At 50.7% G+C, this 13,503-nt stretch overlaps 1 protein-coding gene across 3 annotated transcripts in view; it reads right to left on the bottom strand.

The window, feature by feature from the left end:
* Positions 1-2,823: 2,823 nt before the first annotated feature.
* Positions 2,824-13,503, bottom strand: part of ARID3A (AT-rich interaction domain 3A) — a 36,916-nt gene continuing 26,236 nt past the window's right edge. For all 3 annotated transcript variants that reach the window (XM_090289124.1, XM_090289125.1, XM_090289123.1), the window contains exons 5-9: positions 11,217-11,400; positions 10,615-10,862; positions 8,307-8,603; positions 7,150-7,248; positions 2,824-6,272 (exon numbers count right to left, since the gene is read on the bottom strand). In XM_090289124.1, the coding sequence (XP_090145250.1) occupies positions 6,097-6,272; positions 7,150-7,248; positions 8,307-8,603; positions 10,615-10,862; positions 11,217-11,400 (1,004 nt within the window). In that variant the 3' untranslated portion in view covers positions 2,824-6,096. The remainder of the gene's footprint in view (positions 6,273-7,149; positions 7,249-8,306; positions 8,604-10,614; positions 10,863-11,216; positions 11,401-13,503) is intronic.

Genomic DNA, 13,503 nt, shown 5'->3' with positions numbered 1-13,503 from the left:
CAAGAAACTGAAGGACTTTTGTAAGGTGAGGAGAGCTAGGTCCCAACCCCCAGCACCTGCTAAATGGGGAAACTGAGGCATAAACCACCTTGTTGAAAGGCAGATTGGACCTAGAACTGGATATTTCTGATTTCCACCACCAGAACCAGCTGATGCCCCCAGGTTCCTCAAATGTTTTAAAGTGTGAATAATAGAAATGAGACACCTTGAATGCTAATTTATACTTTTCAAACACCAAAACAAAAAATGTTATTTTAAGGTGTTCTGTTTTGGTTTTTTGAGAGAGAGGGCGGGGGGGAGACCAAAACATTGATTTGTTATTCCACTTATTTATGCATTCATTGGTTGCTTCTTATATGTGCCCTGACCAGGAACTGACCCAGCAACCTTGGTGTATTGGAGACAATGCTCTAACCAACTGAGCTAGCTGGCTAGGGCTCAACGAAATCTTTTAGGGTTTTTTCCAAAACAAATCTTTCTTTGAATCCTTAAGTCTGGCCCTCTGTAGAACCTCGGGGTGGGCCAAGGTGACCCTTCCTCTAAACACCAAGTCAGGGCTTGGAACTGGCATTTCTGAGTCCTTGGGCAAGCCACTACACATCTCTGGGCCTGTTTCCCCATGTACAAAGTGGAAGTTCCCCAGAGCTACGGACGGGGTCTGTGCCCTTATCCCAGGAAGTCTGGTCTGGAAGTTTCTGAATTCTGGACACAGGGGTGGGCCTAAACCAGCTGTGGTTTGCAGGGGACCAATTGTGCCAACAGGGATAAGGGGCTCTGATAGTGGATGTTCAGGCAAGAACAGGCCCAGGCAGTGCCCCAGGGCAGGGTTGCTAGATTGCAGTCAGGCCCCCTCACAGGCCTCTTCCTCCCTTCCTCCCCTCCTCCCCTCCCTGGGGACCCAGTAGGCCAGGCTGTTGTCAGGTCAAAGGTCACCCCACCCCCAGCCCAGTTCCCGGAATGAGGACAGACCAGTTGTGTCAGAAGAAAAGGACAAAAGCCACACTTTGGGGGCCTCCAGACCACCCAGTCTCCAGACCTCCTTGGTGCCAGACAGGCGCTGCCTCCCAAATCCAAGGCTGGGAGGCTGTGGTGGGAGTAGGGCGGCAGCAGCAAGTAGGCTTGGGGAAACTGAGGAAGAGAGGCCTGCATAATCCCTCTCGGTCTAAACCCAGTGTTCTTGCATTCTTTATTTCCTACACATTTACTGAGCACCTCCTATTTGCAGGCATTGGTACACACTGATGAACCAAACCAGACCCCACCTTTCTGGGAGCCCAGCCACCTCTCACTCCCTGTGCACCCCAGGGAGTGGGGCACCTTGAACAAACCCAGCAGCCCCCATGGTGTGCACTAATGGTGTAAGGAATAGTAGATGACACCATGAGTCTGAGGCAATACTCTTTCTCAGGCATCTTTTCAATCCTCACCCCTACCCCCAATCTCTGTCTGCCTCTCCCTCCCCACTACTCAGGGCTAGTTTTGAGTTTCACCTCCTGGGAGTTTCCCTGTCTCCTAACAAGCAGAGGGGGAGGTAGGAGGTGCTGCTGGGTTAAGGAGGTGGGAGACATGCTGGGATCTGACCCCTCCATGTGTGCCCCCAGGGGCTGTGTAACCTCAGGGTCCCCAGTCCCTTTCTGGGCCTCTTCAGCAGAGGAATAAAGATGCTAGACTGGCCCATCCCGTTTGCAAAAATTAGGGCCTTTAAGGAAAAACAAAAAACTTTTCTTTTATGTCCCTGGGGAGCAGGGGACTCAGAGAGGCAGGTGGGTTGACCTCTGTCTATTCCAGTTTCCCCAGCCCCATGGAGATGTAGCCGATCCACTGCTGGCGTGGATGGAAAATGCTGGGTGAAATGGGCGTGGGGAGGCTGTGGGAACCAACCGGCTGCTACAGGAGGGGGTTGTTTTTCCTGATTCCTACTCAGCCTTGGGGGCTTGACTCAGGTGGGAGGGACAGGCCCAGGCCAGCCACAGCCGGGAGCTAGTGGCAGTGGAGCCAGGTAGCAGGAGGCTGGGCCTGTCCACTCTCTGGCCATACTGCCCTTGAGCCTATCACATCCCCTGCGTGTGAGTGACGTGAGGGACACCCTAGGAAATCTCTTCCAGGTAACACCTTGCACGCTACGTGCTGTCAGGTTTGGGTTTGGAGGCTGAAAACCAGGGTTTCCCTTTATCTGGACTGAGCTCAGGGGCTGCAACTGTAGCCCGAGGGAACAGTCACCCCTTGGTCTGGTTTCTTTGGGGCTACATTGTACTGAAATATAAAATAAACGTGGACCAAACCACAGTGGGAAGGCTTGGGGGACAGGGTGAACAGAGGCAGGCCCAGGGTGGCCTCCTTAGAGAACCAAAATGACGCCAGCAAGGAGCAGGTAGGGGCCAGACAATATACCCTGAGGGTTTGTGTCAGACAACTCAGGAGCGACATGGGCATCAGAACCCAAGATAGCAGGAGGTCTAAGCTAGGGGGGCTGGGGGACCAAGAGGGTGACACTGAGATGGGGGTAGCTATCTCTCGGACCTAGCTTAGTCAAGGTCTCCTTCTCAAACTGCTGACACTGGGGCCAGGTCACTCTAGGGTGAGGCCGTCCTGGGCACTGTGGAGTGTTGAGCAGCATCCTTGGCCCCACCCAGTTGGTGATAGGAGCACCTGCAGTTGTGACAACCACAGATGTCTGAAGACATGGCCCAGTGTCCCCTGGGGGCACAGTCCCCACTGGTGGACCCTCGGATTAGCCCTGTGTCTTCTGCCACCTGGATCTGTAGAGGATGAGGCGACGCTCAGGAAACCACTACTGAGACATTTTCTGTTAAAAGTCAGAAGTGTTTTGTCTTGTTTTAATATCATCAGCTTTACAGGGTTACAATTGTCTTAAATATTTCTGAAATTTAAATACAATCTGCATAATAATGTTATAAAATGTAAACTTTCAGTGTTCTTTTAAATTTCAAAATCACACCTCCCTCCCTTTTTTTGGTCTTTTGCCCCCCGCCCCCCCCTTAATACCTGAATGTTCTACAAAACTGAAATCCTTACCGGCTGCCCCACCGGCCAGGGTGACAGGCAAGGCCCGGCCAGAGGTAGAGTAGTTTATACCTTTTTAAAAAGTTTTTTTCCTTTAACCTGAGTTCAGGCACGGTCCCCGTGCCATCAGACAAGCCCCAGAGAAACTGAAATTTCACATGCCAGGAATGAAAGGCTGAATTCATTCGTGTTTGCCAAGAAAAAAATGCAAAAGCATAATAAGGGGAAAGAAAACAATGATAGAAGTGGGCAAAAATCATAAAAGCAAAAAAAGTGACTGTACAAATGCACAAGTATTAAAAACTAACTCAGTTGCCCCAGCGCCTCTGCTCTGCCCCTTGCGTGACAGCTGGACAGTGCTGTGTCCAATTTAGGGGTCACAAGGAAGATTCTAGAAGCAGCCTGTCACAAACATCTCCAGAGCAGCGGAAGCCCCTGAGCTCCTCTTGAGCCTGAGTTTGGGGGTCCCTGCCCACACCTTGCAGCTAAGCCCCACCTGTTTCAGAATGAACAGTACACAAGCAAGCTGCTGAGTGATAGCTGCCCCTTCCCCACCCCGGTTTGCATAAGGGGGAGCTACGCTGCACCCCAGAACCCCCACTGACAGGGGGGGTGCCCTGAGATGGGAGTGGCAGAGGGTAAATGGGAACTCACTCCAGACAGAGGCTGCAGCTCCGTCCTAGCCTGGAGCTCCCCTTCAACTTTCCACCCTTCCCCCTTGCCCACAGCATGGTATCCCCCCACCCCCTACAATCACCCTGAACAGTAGGCATGCCCTGAGTTAGATCTGGGGGCCACATTGCCCACTGGACACAACACCCAGGTCCCCCAACACACAGACATGCGAGACACACACACTCTCACACAGGACCAAAGAGAGCACCCAGGCAAGGCTCTCAGGTGGAGGTGCCCATGACGTGGGTAGGAGGTGACAGGTATTGGTACTTGCTGAAACCCTGAGCCAGAAGACAGGGGCAGGCTGAGCAGGGGTTTTGGCATTAAGAGTCAGACCTGAGGTAGAAATAACCAGGCAGCAGACACCCCCATGTGGCCCCACCCACCAGAAGGCTGCGGCTCTAGGGGGTCTGGTCAAGCAGAAGAGAGGAGTATCTGGTTCAATGCTCTGGGGACAAAAAGATCCTCCTCCCACAGTGGTTGTGCTGCTGCAGTGAGAATTGGGGAGAACCTTCCAGAAGTAAAAAGAGGAAACCCCAGATGCCTGCAGCCACCCCCATTCTGGAAGGTTGGCAGTGTCAACAACCCTGAGATATACCAAAGAAAGGGGTTCTCCCCAAATACACCATAGCACCACACCCAAGCAAACCCAGACTTGGGGCGCGGGGATCTGGATGCTCCCCTCTCCAAGGTCTCCAAGGCAACAAGATAGCGCTGGATCGGGGATCACTGGGTCTGGGACCTGGGGATCTGAGAGGCTGCCAGACAGAACACTGCCCTTTTTTTGGCCTCATTAGGCCAGGCTTCCGGGGTACAATTAGAGCTTCCAGGCAAACTCAGTGCATGAAAGAAAAGAGTGCTAAGGTGAGGCAGTCCCGACCAGCACCATCTGGTTCCCAGGTACCCAGCAAGGGTTAGAAGGCCAAGGAAGTCCCCAAACCCCACCTGGGCCTTGTAGTGAAGACCATCACCAGCCATTGAAGTAAATTCCTCAGCCCAGCTGTCCCCCTGATGCCTACTTTCTACCCTGGGGGAAGGGGTCGTGGTGGGAGAGGATGCAGCCTCCTTATGGGTCTCTATTTAATCCCTTTAATGATAGCAGGAGATGTGGCCTTGTGAGGGGCCAAGAGAGAACAAAGGGACCAAGTGAAGGAGATGAGAAGGGGTGGGCTGTTCAGGATGACATGTCCCCAAAATCCTCACTTTGAGCTAAGCCCAGCTCACCCCAGTCACGGAATATCGAATATAGAGAGGTCTTCAAAAGCAGCCCTTTCAGGCAAGATAGAGTCCCCAGGCCATATTCATCCCTGAGACAGGAGCCTGGGAGCTATGACAGGGCCCCTCCCAAGCCCTGGCCCTTTTTTCAGTACTGTCTCTTTTCTAGTTGACTTCCAGGTCTCTGACTTGGGAGCACAGTGTGGCACAGCGAGAAAAAGCCTCAAGAGTCCTGGCCTGCCATTCAGCATTCACGCACCCCCCACAGCATCTCCCACCCCAGCCTGGCCCTCAGCACCTGAATCCATCACCTTTTCTGGCTCTAGCCCAGAGATACAGTGTCCTGCACTCACCAGCTGCCTGCTGCACCACAGGAAATGCACACACAAATCCAAATCAGTCATGGGAAAACCTAAAAGGATATTACTTTTTTTTTTTTTTTGCCTTTTTAAAAGTCCAGTTTCCCTGAATGAACACAAATATATAGAGATATATATCCTTTTCCTAAGGTTTAATTCCTCCCCCAAGAATAAAATAGAATATTTACAAAACAAAATCCCCCAAACCTCTTAAAAACCCTATAGAGCTTGAATATCGCTATTTCTTTAACAAAAAAATAAAAATAAAAAGTTCCCAAAAGCAACAAGAAAAAAATTCAACTGATCTTGGCTCAGGGGTTTCATTCAAAACAAGGAGTTGGGTGTGATGAGTGGGTGAATGTGTGATGAACAGAAAAAAAAAAAAGGAAAAAACAGACAAAAATGAAAACACACAGTGCAGGGATGTATGAGGTAAACAGGATCTGGCTTTACATTGCAACTGGTCCAAACCAGACACCAGTCCAAGTCGGTCCACCAGGGCTGCAGGAAAGCCCTGGGAAGTAATTGCTGCTCTCTCTTTCCTAATTTCCTTTGCTATTCTCACAATTCATTTCTCTGACTGTCTGAAACCTGAGTAATTCAAGTGTTCCTTGGTTTTCCCCTGTTTTATTAAATTTTCTTTATATATATGTATATATATATTTTTTTCTTCTATTTTTGGCGTTAGCTGTGGCTCCTTTGTGGATATCTCCCCTCCCCACCCGTATCTTCCACCACCCAGACCTGCTTGGCCCACCTTTTGACCCCCTGCCCAGTGTGACCGGCTCCCAGGGTGGGGGGTGGGGGGTGGGGAGTGGTGCAGTTAAGGCAATGAATTATTTGAGGTAGAAGACGTGGGGGGTGCAGATAACCCCGTTGGCCCAGCCTGGCTGCCCATGCTGCTGCTGGTCCCACTGTTTCCTCCCCGGGTGCTGCTACCACTGCTTTTGCTGGGAGCTGAGGGTGGCGTGGGGGCTGGTGGCTGAGCAAAGAGCACTCCTATGCAACGAAAGGAGGAGAGACATGTCATGGAGAGTTTTTTAAAAATTATGTGACAGGTACAAGAGGCTCCCTGAGCACTGATCCCCTGCAAAGTCCACCCAGGGACCCACTAGGACACCCACCACCTCATCTTAGTCTCTGCTTCCCATGGTAGCCTTTGCCCAACAACCCAGCTGTTCTGTGACCCCAGCGCCACCTGGTGGCCTAATGAGCAGATGGCCACCCAGTACATTTTTTTATAAGGAACTTGGAAACATTCCTTGTACAGTTCACCTTTGAACAACACAGGTGCTAGAGGCAGTGATCCCAACACAGTTGAAAAGTCAAATATAACTTTTGACTCTTCAAACTTAACCACTAATAGCCTACTGCTGACTGGAAGCCTTACCAATAACATAAACAGTGGATGAACACATATTTTATATGTGATATATATATGTATCATACACTGAATTCTTACAATAAAGTAAAGCTACAGAAAAGAAAATGTTATTAAGAAAATCACCATGGAAATACACTTACAGCATTTATTGAAAAAAAAAATGCATATGTAAGTGGGCCCATGCAGTCCAAACCCTTGTTGTTCAAGGGTCAGCTGTATTTTTGAGCACTTACTATGTGCTGAGCACCCTGTTAAGCACTTATTACGTGCTCAACACTGTGCCAAGTACTTTCTACATAGTGAGCACCGTATCAAGTACTTACTATGTGCTTAGCACTGTGCTAAGGCAAGTCCACTACACTGTTATATACTCAAGTCTCCAGGGGAAGGAAGAACATTTCTCCCTCTAATGGCCGGGCTCACACAGGCCAGAGCTGGGGGTTACCCACGACTCCTGAGTTAACCTGGGGAATGAAGCAGTCAAGATGTTACCTGTATACATAATCCCGTTAATCTCCACTGACATGCTAATACTATTGCTGCCATTGGTGCTGGTCAAGTTTGCAGCTGAATCCTGGCGGCTCTCCGAGGCTGTGGGAAGAAGAAAAGACACAATTTGGAATCACAAACCCACCTGTGCAATGATCTGTTTCACGCCTATCACCCCCACTAGACTAAACTTCATAAAGCTGTGGACTGTACCTGCCACCAGCACACACAGGACATAATAAATATCGAATAAGAACATATTTGACATTTGCTTTTATCACGACTGTAAGGTTTTTTTAAATTAATTTTTAAAAATCCTCACCTGAGGATATGTTTCTTGATTTAAGAGAGAGAGGGAGGGAGAAACATGGATCAGCCACCTCCAGTATGTACCCCATTGGGGATTTGAAACCTCAACCTAGGTATGTGCCCTGACCAGGAATCAAACCCAAAACCTTCTGGTGTAAGGGATGATGCTCCACCAACTTAGCTACCCGACTGGGGACATGATTTTTAAGTCTTAAGTAATGTTGCACACCCAAATCATATCATTCTTTTTAACAGCCACAAAGTCTTCTAGATGTGACTCATTCATTCCTCACTGATGGACACACACGTAGCTTCAAGGCCTCACTGTTACGACATCACGGAAATGACTGCAATGAACAATCTTGTCTATACAGGTATCCCCCGCTTTTTGAAAATTCGCATTATACCACTTTGAAAGGCTTCATAGGAATGCCCTACTTTCAGATAGTGGGAGACACCTGTATTTCCTTGAGCACCTGCACTAGTTTTGCTGTAGATACCAAGTAGGTCACTGAGTCACATTTTCTATTTTTAAAAGAGATTGCCAAATTGTCACCTATTTACACTCAACCAGCAGGACCCATTTCTCCACAACCTGACCAACACTTGATATTGCCAAACTCTGCTGGGGGCGGGAAATGGTATCTCCTTGTTAATGTGCAGATCCCCAACCAGATGGAGTTGAACAGCTTTTCATAGGAATTTACTAGCTACTTTTGCCCATTTTTTCTACCGATTTGCTTGCCTTTTTTTTCTTGTTGATTTATAGGCACTCTTTGAATATGCTGGCTCTAAGACCCTTATTTTGTTACACATGCAGGAATCATGGAGTCTGGGTGTCGGGTTGATACCTTGGCTGTTGATACGAATGCTCATGGGCAGCTGGGCTGTCATGGCCAGGAAGTTCTGCTGTAGCGCTCGCTGCATGAGTCGTTGCTGCTCATCTGCCACCAGAGCCATCTTCTTTTCTGGAGGCTCCCCAGACTCCAGCTTCTCCCGAAGTTGCTCCAGGGCGGCTGCCTGTGCCGCTACAGCTGCCTGGGCTGCTGCTGCTTGCACTGCTACTGCTTGGGCTGCCACCACAGGGTGGCCTGCCAGTGAGACTGGCAGGCGGCCGGGGACCGTGATGGGGATGGCTGAATCCTCCTCTAGATAGGAGAGAAGAGGAGTTGGTTGCCAGAAAGGAAGTAGGGTGGCCTAGCCCAGCCTGCCTTTCACCCATGCAGGAATGTGCACCCTCTTGAATACTGCCATTGATGGGGTGCCCACTCGCTCTACAGGGAAGTAGCTAGGTTTCTGAATAGGCACAGGTGCTATAAAACCTTTTCTAAAGTAGGCTTATAGTAGATACCATTAAACTGATAATACTGGTGATAACAATACTAGTTATATACTAGTACTATAGTAGTATTTAGTATCAGTACTACATAGACACTCTAATAGGTATATTATATATAATACTAGTCATAACAAGGACTCAGAACAAGTCTTGTCTAAAGCACTTAACATGAACCATCTTGAAGAGCCATTTCAGCAACCCTAAGCCTACTCTTATCTCCAGATGAGGAAACTGAGACTCAGAGAAGATGTATAACTTTCCCAAGGCCCCTGAGCTGGAGAGAGGCTGAGCTGGAATTCTAACCCAGGCAGCCCAACTCCAAAACCAGTTCCTAACCACTCCCCTCTTCTGTGATTGACACAAATGTCCCTGTCATTCTCACTTACTGGTTGCACTGGGACCCACTGTCCCTTCTTCCCCTCTTTCTCCCATGTCAGTCCTGCTCACCAGATACTGCCCCAATATGCTGGGCCCCCTCCAGCTTTGCAGTTGCTGGGCCCTCTGCCCTGGAGTGTTTGTACTGCTCTCTCTCTCTCTGGTCTCACTCAAATGGCTCAATCGGCTTTCCCTTCACTGTTGACTGCTGCCTGTTTTTTCCATGCTCTCTCATGACTCCCCCAGGTCAGACCCCTTTATCTTATCTTCCCCATCTTCCTCAGCTCCAGCATGAGACCTGGTCCATGTGGTGCTTAATAACCATTAACTGGTATCTCTGGACCTCTCCAAAGCCAGGAGGGTAAACTGATGCCCACAGAAGACTGAATGAGCTACTATTAACAAGACCTGACTTTTTAGGGCCTTGTGGGGATCACCTCACATCCTTGGGCCACTCCCAGGAAGTTGGGAGTCACAGCCAGTGTGGCAGAGGAGAAATGGGAACTCAGACAGGCAAGCCGGCCTGCTCAGGGCCATGCTGCCACATGCACTATCGGTGCTCTGTATTAGCAAGGATTCAAGGCTCAGTGGGAGAGAACACTGTGATCAACTGGCGATGTCTGCCATGGGTGGAGACTAGGTGTGGAGGCTCTTTGTCAGGTATCTGCAAACCTGGGCCTGTCACATGCTGGGCATTTTTACACTGAAGGCTCCCAACAACTCTACAAATAGGTAATTGTCTCCATTTTACTTATAAGGAAGTTAGGCTCAGAAAGGGACATTGAGCCACTCAGGGACACCCAGCAATTGCTTCAGGGATGGTTGAAAGGTCAGTTTGATAGACACACACTACACTCTCAATGGTGTCCGCTGAGACAGAGTATTGGGAAAGACTCTAAAGCTCAAAGGGAAAAGAATACAGTGATCAACTAGTAATGCCTGTCATGGGCAAGGTACTAGAAAAAACGACGGTGATGAATAGTGTCAGCCACAGGCAGAGACTGGGCCAATGCTACAATAAATGATTAGCAATCATGCCACAGGATTAGTGCAGGGCTCAATTAATAATGTCTGCCTCATGTGGACTGGAAAGACAGTGATTAATTAACAATGTCTGCCATGGGCTCAGGATGGGAAAACTGTGCTTGATTTGTAATGTCCACCTTGGTTTAGAATCGAAGAATAAAAACTATTGATTAGCAGTGCCTGCCATGAGCTCAGGATTAGAAAAAATGGATTGACTAGGAATGTCTACCAGCTGTGGACATGGGGCTGGAAAAAATGGTGGTTGATGAGTAATGTTTGCCATGAGCACAGCACTGCCAGACTTGCCGCCCTCATCCATGACAACTTTGGGGTTTATCAACCTGTTTACCCAGTAAGGAGGGAAAGGGACCCACCTCACAAGGCCATTCAGCCTGAGCTGGGATCAGTCAGCCCCTTACCTTTCTTGATCTTGGGGGCTGAGGTGATGGAGCTGCCGTTGGTGCTGGAGGCCAGGCCCAGGGAGGACACGGGCAGCTTGGGCGAGGAGAGCATGCTGTGGGCACCACCTGGTGAGTAGGCGAAGAGGGAGCCCCCAAAGCTCTGGCGCCGGCCCTCCCTCCGGTTGCTGTCAATGGCTGCCTGAAGCTCATTGGGGTTGCTGAGGCCGCGTTTCTCACACTCATAGGGGTATAGGTACTTCATGTACCTGTGGGCAGGAGTGAAGGGACAGGGTGGCACCTGGGACACCTCCCGTGGCTCCCTGCTGCCCTCGGCATACAACCAATCCCACTCTGGCACTACCTCCCCATCTTCATCACGCATTACCACCAGGGAATCACTCAGCAATGCTTAGCACCAGGATTTTGCTTATGCTGTTCTCTGTCTCAATGTTTGTCCCCAAGACTACCTCACACTAATCCTTTAATACTCAATTCCAGTAACCTCAGAGCCAGACCTTCCTTAAAGCCCATCCCAGGGTTCTCAGGATTCAGACTTCTCACGGGGCCCAGTGCCTCTGTGGCCCTTCCTGTCCCAGACCCTTTGCACTTGCAGCACTCACTGGGTCCGCAGGGTGAAAGCGGCACTGGTAATGGATGTGGGCAGGTTGAGGCCCTTGGTGATCTCACGCCACAGCTTCTTATTGATGACCTCCACCAGGCCACCCTTCTCCGTCACCAGCACATACAGCATAAACAGATCAAGCACCTGCTTGGCCATGATGGGGATCCGGTTCACAGGCGTCCCTGTGGGGGAGGAGTGAGCGCAGGTGAGGGAGAGCTGTTGCCAGGGCCAGAGCCCCACATGCAACACATGTCAAGTCTGCAGTTAACATGCCTGTTCAGAGCAGGGTCTCCCCCAGCTGTGTAGACACCAGGGCAGGCCACTCTCTGTAGGGGCATCCTGGGCACCTTAGGGTGTTTAATAGCATTCCTAGTGCCCACCCACTCAATGTCAGGAGCACCTCCAATTGTGACAACCACAGATGTCCCTGACATTGACCATTGTTTCCTGGGGACAAGACGGCCCCAGGTGAGACACTCCCTCCCCCACCCCAGACAGCACTGAGGTAACAGCTCTGCCTCAGTTTCTTTATCAGTGATCTGTCCCATTGCTGAACTCACCGGAGGGGAGAAGAGGGAGATGTTGGGGGCCAACCTGGGGGAGGGGCATGAGAAATGCAGCTCTTGTTATTCCTACTCCAATCACCGGCTACAACAGCTGCCAAAACAACCCCGCCTGAGTTCCCAGAGGTTTGTAATGTGTGTATTGGGCTGTAGTGTGCATGTGGTGGGGTGGGGGCGGGGGTTGTAGTCAGGAAAAGAGGGCCTGGTTATCCCACTTGGTAGTTTAGAGAGTGGGCAGTGGTCTAGCCCAGGGAGGGGAGGGCAGTGGGCTAGCTCAGGAAAACAGGATAGTCAGTGGACCAGCCCAGGGAGACAGGGTGCTGAGCCAGCCTAGGGAGAAAGGGAGGTGGGCTAATTCAATGAGGGGAGGGCTGCCGCCTGCACACAGGCCTTTTCCCCTCTTCTGCCCACCTAACCGTCCATATAGAAGCCTCCAGCCTTGGAGCCTTCAGATCTCAGCTTGGCGGGTCTGGTACTTTCCTGGCCAAAGGTGGAGAAGGGCCCCCTCTTTCCCTAGCAGTGGAATCCCAGGCTTACTTTCTGTGCACCCCCTTGCCCTGTCCTGCTCATATTGGGTCCTCAGTGACCAGCCTAGCATACAGCAAGCACTCAATAAACAGTGAAGGCTGACAGACTGCTTCTCAGCCTAAGGGTCATACTTATCCCCTTTGAGAGGTGGGTAAAGGGAGGCTGCAGAATGTAACCTGATGGAGGAAGGTCTGAGTGAGGGGTCAGCTTGCCTGCCCTGGGGCCTGGACGATGCCTTCCACCTCTGGACATTCCAGAATCACCTCCCACCACCTTTGGCTGCTTTTTGGCCCTTCTCACATTGCAAAATCCGCAAGGAATGGAGAACCACCTGGAGTGGGGGCAGGAAGATGAACCTCAGGCTGTCCCCCAACCCCCAATTCTATTTTCAGCCCAAGAAAAAGAAAAATCAACACCAGTGTCAGCACACACAGCCCAGAGATTCGGTCACAGCGCCATCCTGCCTGGACACAGATTTAGGCCCTGCCTGGGCAGAGGGAAGAATTGCGGAATCAGATCCTCCTGGCTCTGCGGCAGGCGGGGCCTGGACGGATGTTTATAGAAGGATGGGGGCTGGGAGAGCACAGGGAGGCATTGATGGTGGGCAGTGAAGGCTGTGGGGGCGATAAGAAAGGGTGGGGAGGTTGTCAAGGAAATAGCAGGAGGGTGGGGTGCAGGCACCGGGAGAATTCAGTTGGAGGCTTTTATTTTGTGACCCTCTGTCTGGAGTAAAGGGGAAGAAGCTTGAGAGATGCAGGACACGGTGTCCAGGGTGAAGGGGGTCTGATAGATTCTCAAGCCCCAAAGGCCCCCAATTACAGAAGGGGAGTGCCCAAGAAGATGACAGGGAAAAGAGGGTCTCAGAGTTGGGTTTTGAGGAATGCGTAGGAGTTTGTTGCTTCCTGCCCTCCAGGAGCATTTGTCTTGGTGAAGTAGGTAGGACTGGACACATCCCTCACAGCCCTTTTTGGCAAGCGGCTGGCCTACACATCTGGGGGTCCCAGCATCACCCCCACACAGGTGCAGTTCACAGTACTTCCTAAGTACCTCTAGGACACCAGGTGGCTTATCTTGGGTAAAATGGGTGGATCTCTGAGCCCCATGGCAGAGGGGTGGAAGGGGGGCTCAGGCAAGTGTGGACAGGCTGATAAAGAGAACAGGGGGGGATCTCTCCGACCACACAGGGGACAGCAG

Source organism: Furipterus horrens, unplaced genomic scaffold (genome assembly GCF_987537825.1).
Source record: "Furipterus horrens unplaced genomic scaffold, mFurHor1.1.pri manual_scaffold_10, whole genome shotgun sequence".
Classification (NCBI taxonomy): Eukaryota; Metazoa; Chordata; class Mammalia; order Chiroptera; family Furipteridae; genus Furipterus; species Furipterus horrens.
Note: the sequence above shows the minus strand (reverse complement) of the source record. Positions and strands in the feature narration are given on the sequence as shown.